The sequence below is a fragment of the Podarcis filfolensis genome (genome assembly GCF_964270895.1).
Source record: "Podarcis filfolensis genome assembly, chromosome: 3".
Taxonomy (NCBI): domain Eukaryota; kingdom Metazoa; phylum Chordata; class Lepidosauria; order Squamata; family Lacertidae; genus Podarcis; species Podarcis filfolensis.
The window spans coordinates 115,642,297-115,667,629 of NC_139606.1; the positions used below are offsets into that span (position 1 = coordinate 115,642,297).

General features: G+C 45.2%; 3 protein-coding genes across 9 annotated transcripts in view; 1 reads left to right on the forward strand and 2 right to left on the reverse strand.

Moving 5' to 3' along the window:
• LOC310758748 (uncharacterized protein) overlaps positions 1–25,333 on the reverse strand; it is a 299,601-nt gene that overhangs the window by 142,828 nt on the left and 131,440 nt on the right. The window contains exons 2-4 of one of the 2 annotated variants that reach the window (XM_083605669.1): positions 6,168–6,259; positions 5,686–5,747; positions 4,500–4,613 (exon numbers count right to left, since the gene is read on the reverse strand). In XM_083605669.1, the coding sequence (XP_083461795.1) occupies positions 4,500–4,613; positions 5,686–5,747; positions 6,168–6,259 (268 nt within the window). Of the gene's footprint in view, positions 1–4,499; positions 4,614–5,685; positions 6,463–25,333 lie in introns of those variants that run through there. The other variant, XR_014545866.1, reaches the window with a different exon arrangement.
• Positions 9,087–25,333, reverse strand: part of LOC310758746 (uncharacterized protein) — a 63,791-nt gene continuing 47,544 nt past the window's right edge. For both annotated transcript variants that reach the window (XM_083605665.1, XM_083605666.1), the window contains exons 2-5: positions 12,665–12,778; positions 11,585–11,701; positions 10,425–10,541; positions 9,087–9,344 (exon numbers count right to left, since the gene is read on the reverse strand). In XM_083605665.1, the coding sequence (XP_083461791.1) occupies positions 9,337–9,344; positions 10,425–10,541; positions 11,585–11,701; positions 12,665–12,778 (356 nt within the window). In that variant the 3' untranslated portion in view covers positions 9,087–9,336. The remainder of the gene's footprint in view (positions 9,345–10,424; positions 10,542–11,584; positions 11,702–12,664; positions 12,779–25,333) is intronic.
• LOC310758750 (uncharacterized protein) overlaps positions 21,883–25,333 on the forward strand; it is a 135,211-nt gene continuing 131,760 nt past the window's right edge. For all 5 annotated transcript variants that reach the window (XM_083605680.1, XM_083605677.1, XM_083605676.1 and 2 more), the window contains exon 1: positions 21,883–22,189. In XM_083605680.1, the coding sequence (XP_083461806.1) occupies positions 22,132–22,189 (58 nt within the window). In that variant the 5' untranslated portion in view covers positions 21,883–22,131. The remainder of the gene's footprint in view (positions 22,190–25,333) is intronic.

Below are 25,333 nucleotides of genomic sequence, written 5' to 3' on the forward strand. Positions count from 1 at the left end.
GAAGATAACGTCTGCATTGCAGCCAGAAGCTGAACAGACGGCTGGACACCGAGAGGGGGTGTTTTCCAAGCATCGGAGCCCCGGAAAGGTATGCTGAATATCGGGCTGAGAGTGTGAATGCAGATTGATTTATTCTCTGGTTCACAGAAGAGCTGCGCTTGGAAAAACAGCTCTGAGAGCCTAGGCTTGCATACCAGAGATTCTTGTGGTGAGATAACGAAGAAGAGGTATGCACAGTTGCTAGGCAACGACCGTCAGTCGACTTGGAAAGTTACTGACACCTGGGGCTGGCTCAGTCAGAGCACTGCGAAAGAAGTTGTTTTGACTTTGCTTCTTTGCAAGGACAGTGAGACAGCTTGGAGATTGCCTGCCTGAGAGAGGCAGAAAAACAGCTCAAAAGAGCTTTTGGATTTTACTAGCTCGAGTGTGAGAGCTGAGACTTGGCTTCAAAATGGATGCCAAAAAGGGGGGAGGCTTGCCTTACCCGCCTCCCCTCACTAATGACAATTATTCATCTTGGTCTGTAAAGATGAAGGCCCTGCTGCAGAATCAGAGGATTTTTGGGGTGATTGAGAACCCCATCCCTCAAGCACCAACCCGAGGTTGGGAATCACAGAATGTGAAGGCCAGGACGGCTATAATTCTGTGTGTCTCGGATGATCAACTTGTGCATGTTCAGGATTTGGAATATGCGCGTGAGATTTGGGAGACGCTGCGTAGAACACATCAGAGAGATGCTGGATCTTCAGCGTTGCTGTATTTTGAGAAGCTGACCAATCTGAGGCTTGCGCCTGATGGAGATGTTCAAGCGCACCTGACGGAAATGAAATATCTGCGCCAACAGATGGTGGAACGCAATTTCCATCTGCAGGAGGAAGTGTTCTGCTTCATGATGATAAACAGCTTAAATCGGACTTACAAAACGGTTGCCAGTCAGCTGGGTTCCCTTCCGGCAAATGAATTGACCGCGGAGAGGGTGTCTGCCGTTGTTTTGAATGAACACGACAGGCTTGCTGCACTGGAGGTGAAGGACAGGGGGAGGGAAGAACGGAGTTCTAATTCCCCCACTGATGTAGCTACTGGAGAGGATGCTGTAGCTTTGAACGCTGTCCGATGTTACAATTGCGGACAGGCTGGGCATCTTCAGCGGAGCTGCAAGAAGCCACGCCAGCCGAAAGGAGCGAAGGGCCGCTCAGCAAAGCCTGAGGCAGCAGGCAAAGGTCATACCAAGTCTTCGGTGAAACCTGCAAAGGCCCTGATGGCGAAAGGAACCACGCCAGATGTTGGACACTCATTTGTGATCGATACGGGCTGTAATTTTCATATGTCCCCACACAAGGCGCTCTTTTCAACGTTTAAGAAGCAAAGCTTCGCTGTGGAACAAGCCAACGGTCAGAAGCTGGAAGCGACCGGGATTGGAACTGTGTATCTCAGGAGTCTGAACCTGACTATACACAATGTTTACTTGGTTCCTGAATTGAAGTTCAATCTGCTGAGTGTTTCGCAGATTGCAAAGAAAGGACTGAAACTGTCCTATGATGCTGAGAGCTGCAAGATCTTCAAAGATGGAGAGTTATATCTTTCTGCCAGAGAGAAAGATGGACTGTATTTGTTGGACTTTGAGCAAAGTGATTACATGAAATGTAATTCTGAGTCTAACTTGATTTCTCTTGCAGGTGTGACCAAAACGAGCGCCAAGAAGGTGGCCAGGGTCGACAGAGCGTTTCAGCGGGTGTATGCTGATGTGATTGGTCCTCTAGAACCATCTAGAGGCAATGCAAGATTTTATCTTGTGTGTGTGGATCATTTCTCTAACTTTGTCTGGATTTATGTGTTAAAGAGGCCACAGGAAGCCTTGGAAAGGTTTCAGGAGTTTTGTGACAAGGTTAAAGTTATGCATGATGCTAACATTGATTGTCTTTTGACAGATAAGAAGCAGTTTTTTCTTTTACAGGATTTCCAGAGGTTCCTGCAGAAGAAAGGGATAAGACACAAGGTTGCTGTTTCAGCGGAAGCGTGGAACAGGGGTGTCTGTGTACGGGTGAACAAAGAATTGCAAAAGGGGATGAATGCGCAATTGCTTAGTTCACATCTGCCACATGAGTACTGGGCGGAGTCACTCATGTCGTTTAGTTATGCGTGGGTGAGAAAGGTTTCGAAAGAGTTGGGAAGTTCTTCTTTTGAGAAACTGTTCCAGAGAAAACCTTCTGTTGCCCATTTCAAGGTTTTTGGGTCTCATGTGAGGACAGAAGCTCCAGGTGGAGTAAAGAATGCCAGAGGCATTTTTGTGGGATATGAAAAGGGTCTCTACAGAGTAATTTTGTCTGAATCTGGTCAGGTGATTCTCACAAAATTTCTGGAGAGTGCTCCTGAAAAGGAGAGAGTGATAGTACACACATTTCCCACAGAGGACGATTCAGATGATGATGATGATTTCACAGAGTACAGTGGTACTGAGAGCGACAGCGATAGCTCAGAGAGCTCTGTTGTCACAGTCATTGAGAGGAAATCTCACACAATGGATAGACCTTCACAGGTGAAGGATGAACCACTGTTTACTATTGGAACTGGGTCTCCTAAGAGTCCGGAGACTGAACCAGTGAGCAGAGAGGATCAGAACCTCATACGCAGGTCTGAGAGAGTCACAAAAGGTGAACCACCCAAAAGGTACTCAGAAGAGTTTGCTAACTTAGCTGTTGCATGTGTTGCTGTTGTAAACAACCAGAAACAGGTTGGAGCTGTGTCTAAGTCAGAGACAAAGACACAACAGAGAGTTGCTAGCCAAGGTAATGAAGATGCACTCATTCCTTGGAAGCCAGACAACCAGAGAGGTACACTGGGGAAACCAGTGGCGGGTAGTTCCAAGGGTGGAACTGAAACAACAGGGGAGTGTTATGTGTATAACAACTGTTTGTTTTCTTCTCTGGATCACGCTTTGCTTGCCGCAACACGCATTGATTCTTTTGGGGGAGGTTGTTACGAAAAAGGAGCAATGCTGCTGAGTGCTCCAGATGGCTGGAAAGCCAAACAGGTTGTTGATGTTATGGGACTGTACCGTGGGAACAAGGGACAGTCTATTCTGTGCACTGAGCACCGGATGTTAGCTCAGAGTGTCACATGACCCTGTACCAGAAGTACATGGGTGGAGTTATTCTCTCTCTGCTGCTAATGTGAGAGAGTGCAGACACGTTCCTCTGTACTGCTGGAAAGACAGAAATAAAGGCATGTAAAGACATTTCTGTCTGTCTCTTTCCCCTCCCTGGGGATGGCAGGGAAGAGGGGAGGAGTGGTTGTGTTCTTCTTACGTTTGAAGAAGGATCGGCCGATAGAGATCTCGCCTTGTCTTGCCGGGAGTCGCTGACTGGGGGGATCAACAGGGAATCAAGCTGGGCACCGAGAGTGGCCAATTCCTCTGAAATGGCTTTGAAGATTCCGACAAGTACTCCTGTGCAAAAGAGAGGGAAGTAGATTTACATCATTTGAGAGAACTCTTAGTGCAATACAGAAACGTTAATTTGACGGGCGTTTTGTTTTGAGCCTTGGAATAGCACTTCAAAATAAATTGTCATTATTTGAAAGGACTTCTTGTGCAAAACAGAAACATTCATTTGACTGATGTTTTGTTTTGAGCATTGGAAGAGCACTTCCAAGTATGAGAGCCTGAGGTCCTGGACCAGGAAATGGGAGACCAGCCTTCAAATCCAGCCTCATCATGAGGCTCACAGAGTGGCCTTGGGCCTTTCAGGGTCGTCATGAGGATTAAATTAGGAAGAACCACAGAAGGCACCTTGAGCTCCATGGAGAAAAAGGTAGCAATGAGTAAACACATATTCAAAGCCTTCTGTAACAGCACGTCAGTATTATTATATCCCATGATACCGATGGGGAGATCGAGCCTGAGAGTGAAAGCCTGGTTTACCTGAGGCCAGCTGGTGAGCTCATGGTGGAGTTTTACAGATTTGGATAGTCAGGCATGGGAAGTCCTGATTTGACTGACATCATCAATTTCACATAGAATGCTTGATTTGCGGGGGGGGGGGGGTGTCCTGTTTATATATGGGGATGTGGGTCGTGCTGCAGTGTAAACCGCTGAGCCTCTTGGGCTTGCCGATCGGAAGCTCACGGTTTGAATCCCCACGATGGGGTGAGCTCCCTTTGCTCGGTCCCAGCTTCTGCCAACCTAGCAGTTCAAAAGCATGTCAAAGTGCAAGTTGATAAATAGGTACTGCTGCAGCGGGAAGGTAAGCAACGTTTCCGTGCACTACTCTGGTTTTGCCAGAAGCAGTTTAGTCATGCTGACCACATGACCTGGAAAGACTGTCTGCAGACAGACTGGGGCTCCCTCAGTCAGTAAAGCGAGAGGAGCGCAGCAACTCCAGAGTTGTTCTCGACTGGACTTAAATGTCAGGGGCCCTTTACCTTTACCTTTATATATATATTTATTTACTGCGTATTTATCTCTTTTGCGAAAACAAAACAACTCAATGGATATCACTTACCCCTGCAGCAGGTTCCGTTGCTGCCACAGGAGACCCCCTTAATTTCTCCATTGGCACAGTTTGTAGTTGCTGGGAATTGGCAAGTTCCTCCAAATAGTGAACAGAAAACTTGCCCTGTTAAAAAGAGAAGACAAGTAAAAAAAAAATTATGGGGCAAAGGGGTTGCCAACTACTTTTTTTCCTAACCAGAACCGTGCGTATTTAATGGGATGACCAACTTTTACAGGCTTCTCCTGCCTCTCAACCTGCTAACTACTGTTTCATTGGCCAACATTAGCAAGGGTCAGATTGGTCCTCCTTCTCTGCCAACACTCCAGCTGATTCCTGAACCTTGTAAGGGGGCTGGCACTTAGCTGCACCCAGCCACTTGGGTGGCGTATAAATCATAAAATTATGTTGATGATGATTACTGCTCCTGGGATCTTTTCAGAACAGCTGCCAAACCTAAATTTTACAGGTTGCTAATGGAAGGTGAGAAAAATGAGCAGATAATGCACCCACAGACCCACATAACTGGCCACTAAGTCAGCCTTCCTTCCATTCTACTGAAGTTTCCCCTTTGTTTTCAACATCTGCTAATCAGAATTACTGCTGTTCTGAGCTTCAGAAATCCCTTGCCATTTGCGCCCTCTCTGAGAATGGTATTTTCTGTAATCTCCCCAGTAGTGTTGCCAATGTGTCTAGCTCAGCTCACACCCAACTGTGCTGGCTATAGTCTTTCTCGGCTCCCAGCCAGGTGAGAAGAGGGTAAGGCCCACCCATTTGCCCAGTGGGCACCATCTCTTCATTGGCTATACTCATGGGGTCCTGAGGTGGCAACTGTGGGCATTCTTTAACAAAGAAACTTGCTGGGGTAGGTCTACAATAGAATCCTTCATCAGATTTTTACTCTTCATAGATCCAGGACCTCTGGAATTAGAAAGTACTTGGGGATCATGGACACTAACTTTTCCAAATTCACAGCAATATAAATGACCACCATGGAACCTGCCTTCTTGCTCATTCTGCATCCTGAACATTGCTGCTTTTGCAAAAGCCATGTATTCAATTTCAATATTAAATATATTGTTAAATACTTTCATCCTCCACCACCCCTTTTTAAGGAGCCAAATAGGAGAGGGAGCAGCCAATTCATGCTGTTGTTCCACCTACAGCAGTTTCTCAGGGTCTCTGGCAGGGGAAATACCTGGGACTGAACCTGAGACCTTCTGCATTTCCAGCAGGTGCTCCCTCCCTGTGCCCTCTTACCTGCAACAACATGGAAGAGGATGAAGACCAGATAGAGGAATCCCAGGTAGAGGAACCTCATGGCTGCAGTTTCTTGTGAGATCTCTGCCAAAGGGAAGGCACTCTAAGGCAGAAGGCAGTGGAGTTTGAATGGAACAAGGAGGTTCTCTCTACTTATAGTGTTGCAGTACCAAATCCGGTAACTGTCAGCATAGCATCTGAACCCTCCAGGCCCCTTTCTCTTAAATCATCCTAGGCCATTTATTTATCTTGCACATCATCCTAAGATTTACCCACACAATCACCTTTCTCATATATTGACAATCTGTCCTGTGCTCCAGGCTACAAACAGGTATTTCATGCAACTCTCAGCATCCAAACTCTTCTCTCTTAACTCATCCTATGCAATTTATTCATCTTGGAGAACTTCCTAATATTTACCTGCAGAACAGCCTTTCTCCTGCTGTTTTCTTTCCATATCATTTAACAGATTTCCTGTCATCTCACAAAAGCTGTTGCCAGCTTCACAGAGCCTGGATAGAAAGGAAGTGGAATTTCGGGTAAGAGCTCGGCTGTAATGCAGTTTGATACAACCTCTTTGGGTTGGACTGTTCAGTTCGACTGCAGTTGCCATACCTACCAAGAAAGAAACTTTTCAGTGTGCTTTTCTCCTGGTCTGTACCTTTTTGGATGCGTTTTGCTTAACATGCTTGTTTTTGTGATTCATGTAGTTTTATATCCATTATAGGCCATGAGCCCTACTTCCTATCTCTTCCCAAGAGACAATCTCGTGGAGTGGTCCATTAGGAGGTCCATCTTTCCTGCACTGCTTGCATCTCCCCTGGGAGCCTGTGCACTTTCCTTCCTTGGAGGTTTATAAGCAGAGGTTGGATGGTCATCTGTCATGGATGCTTTAGCTGAGATTCCTGCATTGCAGGAAGTTTGACTAAATGAGCCTTGGAGTCTCTTTGTGAAAAATATATGTTGCTTTTTCAGATTGCTTTTCCAGAATAAATAATGCTTTTAATTATTGCTTTTTTTGTAAAGGTCATCAGGCCATAAGGATGCAACAATTAGGGATTTTTTATCCAGGGACCTTTTAATATAGCTTGTATTTGGGGGTTATTTATAGGGTGCTTTTTCTTTAGGAGCTTCTGGCTTAAGAACTCTAGCAAGAAGAACAGATGTTTGCATGCTTCAATAAGTTTGTGCTTGGAACCAAGACATGAAACCTGCTTTCACCTGTGGCTAAAAACAACTTGTGGTTAAAAGTGCTTGTGAGGGAGTCTGACAAACAGGGGAATTTTAGGAATGTAATCAGGCGGTCGTGAAATCTCTGACCTCTGCGCACAGAGGAGGGGCTTGCACATGGACAAGGAATATATACATGTGTTCTGTTGAAACGAGGTGTGCCTGCTTTGGTCACCCATCTTGCAAATATGTTTTCTTTTGGTGATCACTAAAATAAATTTATGCAGCTTCATCAAGTTTGCTCAGAATTAATTTCAAGGGTCCCAGGTGGGACCTGTGTTTTTATATCTCACCCCTTCCAACTCTGCAATTCTATCATTCTATGATTCTAAGAAGATTTGTTCCCAGGGGCAGTGCCTAATCTGTGATTAAATACATGTGAAAACAGTAGTGATGCCCTTAGGCTGAGGGAACTGCTCCTGTTGTTGAGGAGCAGGGGAAGAAGTTTCATTTTTCTGTCATTTATATCTCACCTTTTCCTCCATGGAGGTCCTGGTGACTTTCTTACCTTCCTTATTCAATCCTCACAACAACCCTGTGAGGTAGGTAAGGCTGAGAGTGAGTGATTGGCCCAAGGTCACCCAGTAAGCTTCGTGGCTAAGGTGGGAGTGGAAGGCTGGTCTCCCAAGTCCTAGTTGGACCCTCTAAGCACAACATCAGCCTGCCTCTCATACTTGAAAACGCTATTCCAATGCTCCAAATGAAACGTCGTCCGTCAAATTCATGGTTTTGCTTTGCACAAGAGGTCATCTCAAATAATGGCAATTTACTCCCCTCTCTTTTGCACAGGGTATCGTCATTTCTGCGGGGAAAGTGGCAGGATTTTGCGAGTTCCCCTAAAGTGCAAGCTGTACCTATGGATATTTGCCATGGACCTCTGTCGTGGTAATAAATTCAGCTGTCCAGGTAAGTGATATCCATTGAGTTGGTGGTCCCACTCAGGTGGGAATGTTTGTTCATTCTTGATTCTGATTTCCTGATCTACACTCTGATCTTCACTGGAAGAAGCAGAAACAGGGTTTTGCTAGTGCTAAAGGAAATAGCGATCAATCACTTTATCTATCAGATTAGCTGATAATACACTATGGGCATGTTAACTCTATTTGTAGAAGTACAAAGTTGGATTCAGTTCCGATGCAGCATTTCTAGGTTCTGCATCTTCTTTTAAGCATTAGAACCTCAAGGTTTTCATCTGTCCACAGGGAATTGTTCATATGGATGCGAACTGTGCAGACTGCACTTGCTATGGGGCAGTAAAAATTGGCGTCTCTGATCTAACTCTACAAAGAGATCAAAATGTAGTAGTGAAATAAATAAGGTGCCTCTAAACTTGACCAAAGCTTCAGTTAAACAGGGATTTTCCATGCCTATCCATCTAAATCAGTGTCTCCTGTGCTCTCAACTACAACAAGGTCCATCAAAATTGGGGGGGGGGGCAAGGGAAGATGGGTGGCAGGTTGCACTCTGAGGAACACAACTCTACAGTTGCTCTGTCAAGGAACCGGCTGAACTGGAGGTTTTATACTGTAGCAGCAACAGCCAAATAGGTGTCCATGTTTTTCGGAATGTTGAGAATGAAAGTAAGAATTCAGGGAGGCCCGGCTAAATCACGCACCTCCTGGCCCTGAACTGGGCCAGCTGGCCATGACTGTCTAGAAACTGGTAAGGAGTTCTGAAAAACGCCCCTTCAGAAAATTCTAAGTCCTACTCAGAGTACACCCATGGAAATCAATAAACCAGATGTGCATTCAGCAGCATTAAATACCACTCTCAATGACCTATGGGCAACCACAAGGCAGTGGCTCCTGAATAATCATTTCCAGTTAGGTCATGGCTCCAGTCTGGGTTGAGTTCAGCCTATCCCACCTGTGTTCACATAACCAACTTGGCAGTGAAACCCAAGTTCTGCCTGGGTGCATGAAAAGCATTGGCTGCAGTTATCTCCTCCTGGGACTCAGGGATGAGAACTTCAGTTAAGAGGGATCTTGGGCAGATATGATGCACTTCCACTGGAGGTGGGTCATATTTAGTCATAGATGCTTTTTTTAAAAATGAAAAAATACAATTTTAGATTTGCAGGTTAATATGTGTTTGATTAGATGATCATCTGAACAGACTGATCTTTATTTCATTGCCTGCTTTCACAAATGGATTGATCAGGACCACTTCCACAAGCAAAGATCCAGAAGAATCAGCGTAGCAATCAGGCTTTCATACCTATGGATGTGGGCTGCTCACTGATGTCATTCAAGGGCACAGCATTGTGCATTGAAGCCACAGTAAGCAGGAAGATTTAGACCAGGAGGGCAGCATTTGGTGAGTTCCTTCTGGCAGAACCCCCCATTTCCTCTTACATTGATTATTCTCCTGAATAAAAGAAAGAAGGAAACCTGTAATCGATTGCACTTTCATGAGCCTGGAGTCGGAGTGCTCACCTTCAGGAGATGATGGAGGATCATAGAATTGTAGTGTTGGAAGGACTCAATGGAACATTTAAGGCCACCCTGCAATGCAGAAATCTGTAGCAGAAAGGAAGAGGACATGCAGGCCCAGCCCCAAAAGAGCTCTCAGAGGAATTTGAAAGATCAATGCCGACATCCCCTGATCCATCCTGGATGTCAGGATGGGCCGCTGGCAGCTGCTGGCTTTGAGGACTCCATCACAGGCTAGAATAGATCTATTAAGTTATTTCTCATCTCCAGCCTCAGAATGCAGTTGCTTTTCAATTCATTTCTCCAGTATTTCTAAGAGGCAGTAGGAACTATCACCATTGTGTGTATCTGGAAGGAATTTTTTTATTTTGTTTTGACTCCGGCAGACCAACCCAGCTACCTACCTGTAACTATCACCATTGCTGCCATTCAAGAACTCCTTCCCTGGTTCAGGTCCTTAGGGACCATGAGGTTTCTAGCTCCGGTTCTACTGGATATTGTGATGTATTTTTTTACTTTAGGTGAGGTCTGGAAAGTGCAGAATGAAATGGGAATCTTTGTAGCCGAATCACATATGCGTTCTTGCAGCAGCAGCAGACTGCTGGCTCATCCTCATTTACTGAGGGTTGTCTTAACATTTTGGAAAGTTTGATCAGAGCCGCCAGTTTTTACTGCCCATGGGAAGTGCAGCCTGCACAGTTTGGAACATCTGTGGTATCAAAATTCCCTGTGCACAGAGGCAAATCTTGAGGCTCTAATGCTTAAAAGAAGATGCAGAACCTAGAAGTGCTGCATCAAAACTGAATCCAACTTTTGACTTCTAAAAATAGAATTAATATGCCTTGAGCCTATTATCAGCTACTCTGATCCATATACTGATCAGTGATTATTTCCTTTAGCACAAGCAAAGCCCTGCTTTCTCCCTTGAAGATATAGAGTGTAGATCAGGAAATCAGGATTAAAAATTAGCCAACATTTGCACGAGTGAGACCACCAAGTCATGGGTATCACTTACTTATACAGCAGCGTGCATTAGGGCCACAGGAGACATTTATAATCTCTCCAAAGGTACAGTTCGCAGTCCTTGGGCCCTGGCAAAATCCTCCCAAGAGTATACACAGTGCAGGTTCACCTGTGCAAACGAGAGGGAAGTAGATTTTCATCATTTGAGAGAACTCCTTGTGCAATACAGAAATGTTAATTTGACAGCCTTTTTTTTTTTTTTTTTTTTTTTTTTTGAGCATTGGAAGAGGACTTCCAAGTATGAGAGCCTGAGGTCCTGGACCAGGAAATGGGAGACCAGCCTTCCAATCCAGACTCATCATGAGACTCCCTGGGTGGTCTTGGTCCAGTCACTCCCTCTTAGCCTGATCTACCTCACAGGGTTGTTGTGAGGATTAAATTAGGAAGAACCACAGAAGGCACCTTGAGCTCCTTTGAGAAGAACCTGGGATATAAATGCAATGAAAAAATATTCAAAGCCCTTCTGTAACAGCAAGTCAGTATTATCATGTCCCATAATGCTGATGGGGAGATCGAGGCTGAGAGTGAAAGTGTGGTTATCTGTAGGCCACCTGGTGAGCTCATGGTGGAGTCTCACAGACTTGGATTGTCAGGCATGGGAAGTCCTGATTTGACTGATGCTCCGGTCAACATTATTTTTGTACTTCAGGTGAGTTCTGGTGAGTGCAGAATGAAGTGGGAATCTTTGTTGCCAAATCGTATTTGTGTTCCTTCAGCAGCAGCAGACTGCTGGCTCATCCTCACTTACTCAGCGCTGTCTTAACATTTTGGAGAGTTAGATCAGAGCCCCCATTTTTTACTTCCCATGGGAAGAGCAGCTTGCACAGTTTGCACCCATATGAACATCTGTGGCATCAAAATTCCCTGTGCACAGATGAATACCTTGAGGCTCTAATGCTTAAAAGAAGATGCAAAACCTAGAAGTTCTGCATCAAAACTGAATGCATCTTTTTACTTCTAAAAATAGCATTAATATGCCCTGAGCATATTATCAGCTGCTCTGATCCATACACTGATCAGTGATTATTTCCTTTATCACAAGCAAAGCCCTGCTTTCTCCAGTGAAGATGTAGAGTGTAGATCAGGAAAACAGGATTAAAAATGAGCAAACATTTGCACGAGTGGGACCACCAAGTCATGGGTATCACTTACCATTACAGCAGCGTGCATTAGGACCACAGGAGACGTTTGGAACCTCTCCAAAGGTACAGTTCGCAGTCCTTGGGCCCTGGCAAAATCCTCCCGAGAGTCTACAGAATAGAGTTTCATCTGTGCAAAAGAGAGGGAATTAAATTGTCATTATTTGAAAGGACTTCTTGTGCAAAACAGAAACATTCATTTGACTGATGTTTTGTTTTGAGCATTGGAAGAGCACTTCCAAGTATGAGAGCCTGAGGTCCTGGACCAGGAAATGGGAGACCAGCCTTCAAATCCAGCCTCATCATGAGGCTCACAGAGTGGCCTTGGGCCTTTCAGGGTCGTCATGAGGATTAAATTAGGAAGAACCACAGAAGGCATCTTGAGCTCCATGGAGAAAAAGGTAGCAATGAGTAAACACATATTCAAAGCCTTCTGTAACAGCACGTCAGTATTATTATGTCCCATGATACTGATGGGGAGATCGAGCCTGAGAGTGAAAGCCTGGTTTACCTGAGGGCAGCTGGTGAGCTCATGGTGGAGTTTTACAGATTTGGATAGTCAGGCATGGGAAGTCCTGATTTGACTGACATCATCAATTTCACATAGAATGCTTGATTTGCGGGGGGGGGGGGGAGTGTCCTGTTTATATATGGGGATGTGGGTCGTGCTGCAGTGTAAACCACTGAGCCTCTTGGGCTTGCCGATCGGAAGGTCACGGTTTGAATCCCCATGATGGGGTGAGCTCCCTTTGCTCGGTCCCAGCTTCTGCCAACCTAGCAGTTCAAAAGCATGTCAAAGTGCAAGTTGATAAATAGGTACTGCTGCAGCGGGAAGGTAAGCAACGTTTCCGTGCACTACTCTGGTTTTGCCAGAAGCAGTTTAGTCATGCTGACCACATGACCTGGAAAGACTGTCTGCAGACAGACTGAGGCTCCCTCAGTCAGTAAAGCGAGAGGAGCGCAGCAACCCCAGAGTTGTTCTCGACTGGACTTAAATGTCAGGGGCCCTTTACCTTTACCTTTTTATATATATTTATTTACTGTATATTTATCTCTTTTGCGAAAACAAAACAACTCAATGGATATCACTTACCCCTGCAGCAGGTTCCGTTGCTGCCACAGGAGACCCCGGGAATTTCTCCAATGGCACAGTTTGTAGTTGCTGGGAATTGACAAGTTCCTCCAAATAGTAAACAGAAAACTTGCCCTGTTAAAAAGAGAAGACAAGTAAAAAAAAATTTATGGGGCAAAGGGGTTGCCAACTACTTTTTTTCCTAACCAGAACCGTGCGTATTTAATGGGATGACCAACTTTTACAGGCTTCTGCTGCCTCTCAACCTGCTAAGTACTATTTCATTGGCCAACATTAGCAAGGGTCAGATTGGTCCTCCTTCTCTGCAAACACTCCAGCTGATTCCTGAACCTTGTAAGGGGGCTGGCACTTAGCTGCACCCAGCCACTTGGGTGGCATATAAATCATAAAATGATGATGATGATGATTACTGCTCCTGGGATCTTTTCAGAACAGCTGTCAAACCTAAATTTTACAGGTTGCTAATGGAAGGGGAGAAAATGAGCAGATAATGCACCCACAGACCCACATAACTGGCCACTAAGTCAGCCTTCCTTCCATTCTACTGAAGTTTCCCCTTTGCTTTCAACATCTGTGTTCAACAGGGCATATTAACTCTGCATTTCAACATTCCTTTCAACATCAAAATTACAGCTGTTCTGAGCTTCAGAAATACCTTGCCATTTGTTCCCTCGCTGAGAATGATATTTTCTGTAATCTCCCCAGTAGTGTTGCCATTGTGTCTTCCTCAGCTCACACCCAACTGTGCTGGCTATAGTCTTTCTCGGCTCCCAGCCAGGTGAGAAGGGAGTAAGGCCCACCCATTTGCCCAGGGGGCACCATCTCTTCATTGGCTGTACTCATGGGATCCTGAGGTGGCAACTGTGGGCATTCTTTAACAAAGAAACTTGCTGGGGTAGGTCTACAGTGGAATCCTTCATCAGATTATTACTCTTCCTATATCCAGGCCCTCTGGAATTACAAAGGACTTGGGGATCATGCACACTAAATCCTCTAAACTCCCAGCAATATAAATGACCACCATGTAACCTGGCTTGTGAGTTAAGATTAAAAAAGGATGTGTACAAAAAATGGAAAAGGGGGGAAACCACCAAAGAGGAATTCAAACAAATAGCCAGCACATGTAGACACAAAGTCAGAAAAGCTAAAGCACAGAATGAACTCAGGCTTGCTAGAGAGGTTAAAAGCAACAAAAAAGGCTTTTATGGGTATGTTCGTAGCAAAAGGAAGAACAAAGAAACAGTGGGGTCACTCAGAGGAGAAGATGGTGAAATGCAAACAGGGGACACAGAAAGGGCTGAACTCCTCAATGCCTTCTTTGCCTCAGTCTTCTCCGATAAAGAAAACAATGCCCGACCTGAAGAATTTGGAGCAAATGATTCAGCAGAGGAAACACAGCCCAGAATAACTAAGGAGATAGTACAAGAATACTTGGCTAGTCTAGATGTATTCAAGTCTCCAGGGCCAGATGAACTGCATCCAAGAGTATTAAAAGAACTGGCAGATGTGATCTCAGAACCACTGGCAGTCATCTTTGAGAATTCCTGGAGAACAGGCGAAGTCCCGGCAGACTGGAGGAGGGCAAATGTTGTCCCTATTTTCAAAAAGGGGGAAAGAGAGGACCCAAATAATTACCGCCCAGTCAGTCTGACATCAATACCAGGGAAGATTCTGGAGCAGATCATTAAGCAAACAGTCTGTGAGCACCTAGAAAGGAATGCTGTGATCACCAATAGTCAGCATGGATTTCTGAAAAATAAGTCATGTCAGACTAACCTGATCTCGTTTTTTGACAGAATTACAACCCTGGTAGATGAAGGGAACGCAGTGGATGTAGCCTACCTTGATTTCAAGGCATTTGATTTCAGCAAGGCATTTGACAAGGTGCCCCATGATATTCTTGTAAAGAATAAAATGCTGGTAAAATGCGGTCTTGACTATGCTACCACTCAGTGGATTTGTAACTGGCTGACTGACCGAACCCAAAGGGTGCTCATCAATGGTTCCTCTTCATCCTGGAGAAGAGTGACTAGTGGGGTGCCACAGGGTTCTGTCTTGAGCCCGGTCTTATTCAACATCTTTATCAACGACTTGGATGATGGACTCAAGGGCATCCTGATCAAATTTGCAGATGACACCAAACTGGGAGGGGTGACTAACACCCCAGAGGACAGGATCACACTTCAAAACGACCTTGACAGATTAGAGAACTGGGCAAAAACAAACAAGATGAATTTTAACAGAAGAAGAAGAAGAAGAAGAAGAAGAAGAAGAAGAAGAAGAAGAAGAAGAAGAAGAAGAAGAGGAAAACAATGCCCGACCTGAGCTTGTAGGGCAGCAGCTGAAGAAGGAACAAAAAGGGTTTTCTTGTGTGAGTTTCTTGTGGCTGATTAGCTGCTTTCTCTGTGCAAAGGTCAGAGGGGGCAGGGCTTCTGTTGAGGTAGGTGATTAGCTGTGGGAGGAGCTTGTCAGAGCTTGTAGGGCAGCAGCTGAAGAAGGAACAAAAAGGGTTTTCTTGTGTGAGTTTCTTGTGGCTGATTAGCTGCTTTCTCAGTTTGATCCATCTTTTAGATTTAGGGGAGCTAGTCTCAAACGTTTGTTGGGGGAGATATAGGTTTATTTGGGGGGATTTATTTGTCCTGTCTTCACGCTTTTTATGATGGAGGACCGCTGTAGTCACCCCCAACGACACGTTCTCAAGATGGAGGGTGAGGGAACAGCTGCATTCGCCTGTGGTTCCTGCGCAATGTTTGCCATCTTGCCAAAGGTTGCAGGCAGCTTTACCTGCAGCAATTGCATGTTGATTGCCCTCTTAAAAGACAAAGTCCAGCAACTGGAGGAACGTGTAGCTACGCTCCAAAGAATTAGAGAGCTGGAGCTCTTCTTGGAAGCAACAGAGCACACCGTCTCCACCAAGGAGGAGACAGGGGACTCCCCTGAGAAGGAGGCTAGTTCACCAACACAGGAGCCAGATATATGGAGAAACGTGACTCAAAGAAGTAGGAGGCCCAAGGTTCGCTCTGATTGTTTAGAAATACGCAATCGCTTTGAGGTCCTTTCCCCTAGCATGGAAGACGAAGAGCAGACTCCATTTGAGGATCTCTCCCTCATTACAGTCGATCAGGTATATGAAGACGAGCAGCAAAGGCAGTCCTCAGGGAATGTGCAGGCGACCTTGGAACGGACAGCTCACGGAAGAACCCCGACCAGACCTAAGAGGAGGCGTGTAGTGGTGATAGGGGATTCCCTACTGAGGGGAACAGAAGCAGTGATCTGTGGGCCTGACAAGATGTCTCGGGAAGTGTGCTGTCTCCCCGGGGCTAAGATCCAAGATGTAACTGAACGACTGCAAGGAATCATAAAACCCACTGACAAATACCCCTTCCTCTTGGTTCATGTGGGAACCAATGACACTGCAAGCAATAGCCTCCAGAAGATCAAAAGAGATTACGAGGCTCTGGGCAGGAAACTGAAGCAATTAAATGCACAAATTGTCATCTCATCTGTCCTCCCAGTTGAACGACGTGGCCCAGGGAGAGAGGGAAAAATAGTGGAAGTGAACAACTGGCTTCGCAAATGGTGTAAACAGGAACGGTTTGGATTCTTAGATCACGGAATGCAGTTTCTTGAAGATGGACTTCTGGCAAGCGATGGGCTGCACCTCACAACGGTTGGGAGGAATGTTTTTGCAAAAAATCTCAGAAACCTCATCAGGAGGGCTTTAAACTGACTAATGTGGGGGAGGGAGACAGTGCTCCTGTAGGTAGGAGTCTATCAATTGATGAAGATGATCATCCAAATGTCATAGACCGAATGGAGCAAACAGCACGCAGACCTAGTGGTGGGAGGAAAAAATCCTTAAATAAGAGACACGGGGGAATGATTAATGGACTTCAATGTCTGTACACTAATGCGCAAAGTATGGGAAATAAACAAGATGAGCTTGAGCTCTTGGTACAGCAAACTAAATATGACATAATAGGAATCACTGAAACCTGGTGGGATAAGTCCCACGATTGGAATGTAATAATGGAGGGATACAATCTATTTCAGAGAAACAGACCAGACAAGAAAGGAGGAGGAGTGGCGTTATATGTCAGGGATGTGTATACCTGTGAAGAGATCCAAGATTTAGAACCTCAAAGCCAAAGTGAGAGCATTTGGGTCAAAATTAAGGGAGAGAAGAATAACAGTGACCTCATTGTGGGAGTTTACTATAGATCCCCAAGCCAAACGGAGGACATAGATGATGCCTTCCTGGAACAGATGGCCAAGCATGCAAAAGGAAGGGAGATAGTAGTAATGGGGGACTTCAATTACCCGGATATTTGTTGGATGTCAAACTCAGCCAAGAGCATAAGGTCAAACAGATTCCTCACTGGCCTTGCAGACAACTTCATTGTCCAGAAAGTGGGAGAAGCAACAAGAGGAACAGCCATTTTAGATCTGGTCCTAACCAATGTTGATGACCTGGTTAGTGGGGTAGAAGTGGAAGGATCATTAGGCGCGAGTGATCATGCTCTTCTGAAGTTTACTATACAGCGGAAAGGAGCAGCCAAGCATACTAGGACTCAATTTCTCGACTTTAAGAAAGCCGACTTCATAAAACTTAGGGAAGTGCTTGGTGAGATCCCATGGACAGTAATACTAAAAGGAAAGGGAGTTCATGATGGCTGGGAGTTTGTTAAGAGGGAGATAGTAAAAGCACAACTTCAGGCAATACCAATGAGACGGAAACACGGAAGGTACCTAAAGAAGCCAGGGTGGCTATCTAAAGAACTTTTAACTGAGTTAAGATTAAAAAAGGATGTGTACAAAAAATGGAAAAGGGGGGAAACCACCAAAGAGGAATTCAAACAAATAGCCAGCACGTGTAGACACAAAGTCAGAAAAGCTAAAGCACAGAATGAACTCAGGCTTGCTAGAGAGGTTAAAAGCAACAAAAAAGGCTTTTATGGGTATGTTCGTAGCAAAAGGAAGAACAAAGAAACAGTGGGGTCACTCAGAGGAGAAGATGGTGAAATGCAAACAGGGGACACAGAAAGGGCTGAACTCCTCAATGCCTTCTTTGCCTCAGTCTTCTCCGATAAAGAAAACAATGCCCGACCTGAAGAATTTGGAGCAAATGATTCAGCAGAGGAAACACAGCCCAGAATAACTAAGGAGATAGTACAAGAATACTTGGCTAGTCTAGATGTATTCAAGTCTCCAGGGCCAGATGAACTGCATCCAAGAGTATTAAAAGAACTGGCAGATGTGATTTCAGAACCACTGGCAGTCATCTTTGAGAATTCCTGGAGAACAGGCGAAGTCCCGGCAGACTGGAGGAGGGCAAATGTTGTCCCTATTTTCAAAAAGGGGGAAAGAGAGGACCCAAATAATTACCGCCCAGTCAGTCTGACATCAATACCAGGGAAGACTCTGGAGCAGATCATTAAGCAAACAGTCTGTGAGCACCTAGAAAGGAATGCTGTGATCACCAATAGTCAGCATGGATTTCTGAAAAATAAGTCATGTCAGACTAACCTGATCTCGTTTTTTGACAGAATTACAAGCCTGGTAGATGAAGGGAACGCAGTGGATGTAGCCTACCTTGATTTCAGCAAGGCATTTGACAAGGTGCCCCATGATATTCTTGTAAAGAAGCTGGTAAAATGCGGTCTTGACTATGCTACCACTCAGTGGATTTGTAACTGGCTGAATGACCGAACCCAAAGGGTGCTCATCAATGGTTCCCCCTCATCCTGGAGGAGAGTGACTAGTGGGGTGCCACAGGGTTCTGTCTTGGGCCCGGTCTTATTCAACATCTTTATCAACGACTTGGATGATGGACTCAAGGGCATCCTGATCAAATTTGCAGATGACACCAAACTGGGAGGGGTGGCTAACACCCCAGAGGACAGGATCACACTTCAAAACGACCTTGACAGATTAGAGAACTGGGCCAAAACAAACAGGATGAATTTTAACAGGGAGAAATGTAAAGTATTGCACTTGGGCAAAAAAAATGAGAGGCACAAATACAAGATGGGTGACACCTGGCTTGAGAGCACTACATGTGAAAAGGATCTAGGAGTCTTGGTTGACCACAAACTTGACATGAGCCAACAGTGTGACGCGGCAGCTAAAAAAGCCAATGCAATTCTGGGCTGCATCAATAGGAGTATAGCATCTAGATCAAGGGAAGTAATAGTGCCACTGTATTCTGCTCTGGTCAGACCTCACCTGGAGTACTGTGTCCAGTTCTGGGCACCACAGTTCAAGAAGGACATTGACAAACTGGAACGTGTCCAGAGGAGGGCAACCAAAATGGTCAAAGGCCTGGAAACGATGCCTTATGAGGAACGGCTAAGGGAGCTGGGCATGTTTAGCCTGGAGAAGAGGAGGTTAAGGGGTGATATGATAGCCATGTTCAAATATATAAAAGGATGTCACATAGAGGAGGGAGAAAGGTTGTTTTCTGCTGCTCCAGAGAAGCGGACACGGAGCAATGGATCCAAACTACAAGAAAGAAGATTCCACCTAAACATTAGGAAGAACTTCCTGACAGTAAGAGCTGTTCGACAGTGGAATTTGCTGCCAAGGAGTGTGGTGGAGTCTCCTTCTTTGGAGGTCTTTAAGCAGAGGCTTGACAACCATATGTCAGGAGTGCTCTGATGGTGTTTCCTGCTTGGCAGGGGGTTGGACTCGATGGCCCTTGTGGTCTCTTCCAACTCTATGATTCTATGATTCTAGGAGTTTGGATTTGATATCCCACCTTTCACTCCCCTTCAGGAGTCTCAAAGCGGCTAACATTCTCCTTTCCCTTCCTCCCCCACAACAAACACTCTGTGAGGTGAGTGGGGCTGAGAGACTTCAAAGAAGTGTGACTAGCCCAAGGTCACCCAGCAGCTGCACGTGGAGGAGCGGAGGCGCGAACCCGGTTCCTCAGATTACGAGACTACCGCTCTTAACCACTACACCACACTGGCTCTGGAGAAATGTAAAGTATTGCACTTGGGCAAAAAAATTGAGAGGCACAAATACAAGATGGCACACAAGCGAAAAAGGACAGGAATGGAAGAGGAAAACAAAAACATGAACTCCTTACCAGTTTCTAGACAATCATGGCCCGCTGGCCCAGTTCAGGTCTAGGAGGTGCCTGATTCAGCTTGGCCTCCAGCAAAAGCAGATGCCATGAGCCCTACTTTCTGTCTCTCCCCAAGAGACAGTCTGGTGGAGCGGTCCATTAGGAGCTCCATCTTTCCTGCACTGCTTGCATCAAAGAATCACCTAGGATGGGAGCTACAGAACTGAATGGCTCTTCTGATGGGTTTGTGGAGCAGTGGGTTTTAGGGACTGGAAGATGTGGCAGGAATTCTCTCTTCCCATCATATATTCTCACCTTTTCCCTGCCACCTTTAACTTCACAGTAGATCACAAGGTGAGCAACAAATTCTGCCCCCTTTGCCATTTAACATCTATATCAGTGGTTCTCAAAGGAAGTGGGGTGCCACACTGGTGTGTCAGGAAAGGATGGATTGTGTGTCTGTGAGATTCAAGTACAAACAAAGAAACTTTTAGACATTTCTGTGTAGTATAGCATCAAAATCAGAAAAGAGAAAGGCTCCTTTGTGTTGATGAGATGAGAGCTTGTTTGTCGCAAATTGGACTTAATATAAGCGAGATTACCTAGCAAAAGCAAGCTCATGCCTCTCATTGAGTTTCTATATACATACTTAAGGTACATATGGTAAAGGCTCATTAATAATTCTATGTTGGACCTGATTCAGGTTCTTATGCAGCTGCATTGTTTTATATTTTCTGAGGGTTCCATGACAATATTATAAAGTAGTTGTGTTCTGTTATAAATCAGGCGCTGCAAGGAGTTGTTTGTGCAGAGCACTCTTTAGTGAAACAGCAGTGTTGAGATGATGGGAAATCTCCAGCAGAGGCATTGGAACCTAGGATGGTGCATCACAGGTGCAGGCTCAGGCTGAGACTGAGACTGAGGAGCCCATAGAGGTCAAGGGTTCGGAAACTGAACGCCTGCGGTTCTTTGAAGAGGGCAATTGTGACGACGATGATGACGATGACACTAAAGATCTTGATGTTTTGATGGTGAAATGGTGGAATGTCTTTTGCTTGCAACCAGGAGAAAAAGTAGCATCATGAGTAACGCCTTGTACAGTGGTACCTCGGGTTACAAACACCTTGGGTTACAAACACTTTGGCTCAACTTGTACAGAGTCTTCCCCCTGTGTCACAGGAGGGCCAGGAACAGATGGTCTGCGTTGCTGGGAAACTATGCTGGGCTGCTGCACTCTGGCCTTTCCTAGCCCACCGGAGATCATAGACCAGTGTGACCAAGACAGTTTCAGTCCCATGATGAGGCCTGAATCCCGACTGGAAGGGATCCAAATGGTCCGCTTCTTCCAGACGTGCCTGGAGTTGTTCAGCAACCACTCGCTCAATCACCTTGCCCAAGAATGGAAGATTTGAGACTGGGCGATAGTTGGCCATTGTGGCCGCATCTAAAGATGGTTTTTTTAAGAAGCTGTTTAATAACCGCCTCTTTCGGTGGGACCGGGAAGGCTTTTACATCTGCTCAACAACCAAAGATAATTTTCCCCCTTCCCACTCTTATTTCAAAACTATTTTTGGTCTTTGTATCAGAAAGGGACCTGTTAGTGTGATCAGATGTTTACAATTTTCTTTCAAATACATAATAAAATTGCTCCAGTCTTTTTCAAACCGTTGGTCTCGCTGGTCTCGAACCTTCCCTGACAATAGACTTGGAGGTTTTTAAGCAGAGGTTGGATGTCCACCTATCATGGATGCTGTGGCGGAGATTCCTGCATTGCAGGGGCTGGTGTGGATGACTCTTGGGGTCCCTTCCAACTCTCCAATTCTATCATTCTATGATTCTAAGAAGACTTGTTCCCAGCATCTAACTGAATAATGTGATCTGTGATTCAATACATGTGAAAACAGTAGTGATGCCCTTCAGCTGAGGGACCTGATCCTGTTGTTGAGGAGCAAGGGAAGCAATGTCATTTTTCTGGGAAGGAGCAGATGAAGTTCCTTCCTCCACCAGGAATAGCTCTTGCTGGGAAGGAGGAGGTGTGGTGTGTTTCTGCTGAAGGACTTGTTATTGCTGGGATACAGTAGATGACGTGCCTTTCCACACAGGGACTTGTTGACTTGAAAAAGGTTATCCTGCAGGTAAATCTTGGGATGGTGTCCAAGACAAATAAATTGCCTAGGATGAGTTAAGAGAAAAGGAGCCTGGACGGTTCAAATGCTGACAGTTGCAGGAAATACCTGCTTGCAGCATTTCCCACTCAGATGCTCAAATGTGTGTTTCAGCATCTTTTTGGCACGGCAACACTATAAGTAGAGAGAACCTCCTTGTTCCATCCAAACTCCACTTCCTTCTGCCTTAGAGTGCCTTCCCTTTGGCAGAGATCTCAGAGGAAACTGCAGCCATGAGGTTCCTTTCCCTGAGCTTTGCTCTGGTCTTCATCCTCTTCCACGTTGTTGCAGGTAAGAGGGAAGCTCAAACTCGGGGGTGGGGGGGGGATCGGTAGTGCATGCAGAAGGTCTCAGGTTCAATCCCTCTGCCAGAAATCTGGGAAACTGCTTTGTAGCTCAGACCAATCCATCTATTTTGGTTTCTCTGACTTCAGCATTGAGATCTGTTCACCACATTTTTGCACCAGTTTGTAATTTTGTGGGAGGAAAACCCTTGTGAATATCAGGGGAGGACACAAATGGGAAATTATTTCTGAGGCTCGGAACAGCTGTAATTCTGACTGACAGGTTTTGAAAGCAAAGGGAAACCTTCAGAAAAATGGGATGAAGGATGAAATAGAGGCCAACTATATGGGTCTTTGAGTACTTTATCTGCTAATTTTTCTCCCCTTCCATAAACAACCTGTAAATTTAGCCTTGGGAGATGTTCAGATCAGATCCCAGGAGCAGTAATATAATAAGAATAAGAATAAGAATTTTATTTATGCAGGAGCCACCCAATCCAGCTCCAGGTGGAAGTGAGTCCGCAACCTGATTGGCCTACAGGTAAATCCCGGAATTAGCCAATCATTTGGGACCCATTGTGTAAATAATGTATATAAAGCAGACATTCTTGGGGAACTTTGATTCCTCCTCACCAATATGAGCTGAAGAGCATGAAATCCACTCTTGACTCCGAGTTTATTTCACTAACCTCTTTTATGAAGAACGGGTTAGGCTGTGAGGATGTTCTTGGGTTAGAAGGAAAGGATGACCTTTCCTTGGACTTGATCAAGCAGCCTTTGACAGCTTGGTGTCCCCCAGATGTTTTGTAAGGCAATGATTGTGGAGCGTTAGGGATTTCCTTCCATTCAGAGCCTTGGAACGGAGGGTCAGGTTTGGCAAGATTTTGGTGATGGTGAAATCTTCTTATGGAGGATGGAGTAAAATCACTATCTTATTTTTAAAAAAACAACAACTGCATAACAGGGAAAGTGTACATAAAACCTTGTGCATCACAAAAACAAGCATATTAAGCAAAATGCATCTAAAACTGAGCAGATCAGAAGAAAAGCACACTGAAAAGTTTCCTTCTTGGTAGGTATTGCAATTGCAGTCGAACTGAACCGTCCAATCAAAAGAGGTTGCTTCAAACTGCATTACAGCAAAGCTCTTAAGGGACATTCCACTTCCTTTCCATTTAGGTGCTGTGAAGTTGGCAGCAGCTTTCATGAGATTACATGTTAATTGTTATGGAAATAAATTCATGTTAATTGTTATGGAAATAAAACAGCAGAGCCTGGAGCACAGGACAGATTGTGAATATATGAGAAAGGTGGTTCTGCGGGTAAATAAATATAAAGATAAATAAATGTTCTACGATGAGTTAAGAGACAAGGGCCTGGAGGGATCAAATGCTGACAGTTGCTGGAAAGATTGCAGCTTTCCCCAAAGGTATGTTTCAACATCTCTTTGGCACGGCAGCACTATAAGTAAAGAGAACCTCCTTGTTCCATCCAAACTTGACGTCCTTCTGCCTTAGAGCGTCTTCCCTTTGGCAGAGATCTCAGAGGAAACTGCAGCCATGAGGTTCCTTTACCTGAGCTTTGCTTTGGTCTTCATCGTCTTCCACGTTGTCACACCCCTGCGGGCAGTGTCCCATGCCCCCATGACATGTGCCAGCCCCGCCCCCACCTGCTCTCTGCCCCCCGGTACTGGAGCATGAAGCTCCGCCACTGCTTCAATCCCAGGCCTTTCCGCAAAGTGCTGGGTTTTCCCCCTGCCAGAATCCCTGGAGAACTGCTTCCTCTCAGTGTAGACAATTCTGAACTAGTGTGACTGGGTATAACAGAGCTACGTATCCTATCTGGCTGCCAAAATGGTGAAGAAGTGTATCATAATAAAACTGAATTTGAATAATTGACTTTTGCGACAGCATCAACGTTCAGGCCACAGACTGAGGCACACTCCAGGTTCCATCATGGTCATTTATATTGTTCAGGCAGGTGGCCATGTTGGTCTGACACAGTTGAAATAGCACCTTAGAGACCATCTAAGTTTGTTCTGGGTATAAGCTTTTGTGTGCACGCACACTTCTTCAGATACAGATATATTGTTGTGAGTTTGGAGGAGTTAGTGTGCATGGTGCCCAAGTCCCTTCTAAATCCTGGATTCAACAAGGGTAAAAATATAATGGAGGATTTCATTGTTGAACTAGCCAGACAAGCTTCTTTGTGAGAAAATGGCCACCATATTTGGCACCTAAAACCCAATGAGTATAACCCAGGCATGTCCAAAGTCTGTTTCAGGGGCCTAACCCAGCCTGCTGATCAATTTATTCCATCCTCCATGGCAGCATAATAAAAGTTCAACAACTCCGGAGTTGCTCATCAATGTCAATCCTAAAAAAAAGCTCAACAACTTTTGTTTAATTCATCAAATCTGGAAAAAAAGTTTTGTGCTGTGTGTGGTGGTCAGCTCAGTGGGATCCCACCTTTGTCGCTAGTGAAATATACTCGGAGTTGAGTGTGGATTTCATGCTCTTTATTCAGCTCATAGTAGTGAGGAATGGAAGTTCCCCAAAAACTTGTTGTCTGTCCTCTCTTATTCTCACCATGTATGGACCAAATTTTAGTTATTCATTCCCTCATGGTTGTTGTTCTCATTTCTTCCCCGGATTTTGGAAGAGGGTTCTGGCAGCAGTTAAGAGGTGTTGCTGCTTCAATATGTTTCTGTATATGCTGGAAGCCACCCAGAGTGGCTGTGGCAACCCAGTAAGGTGAGTGGGGTCCAAATAATGAAATTTTTATCGTTATTATTTTTATCATTATGATGTAATGGAACAATGGAGCAAAAAAGGAAGAGGACATGCAAGCCCAGCAGGTGGCTATCCCTGAAGCCTTTGGGGCGCAGCGGGACCTTGTGATGCGCACCAAAGGCTTCGGGTTCCTTTTGCTGAAGCCGGGAGAGCAAGGCTCTTCTGGCTTCAGCAGAGAGGGAGAGCTACGCAGCACCCCTTCAGCGAAGTGGAAGGAGAAATGGAAGGGGCACCGTTTCTCCTGCAGCTTCGCTGAAGGGGCACTAAGCAGAGAGAGGAGAATTATTTTTTTCCTGTTCTCCCCCTACTATGGTCCGGTGCGTCCTATAGTGCGAAAAATATGGTGAATGGTGTTTCTG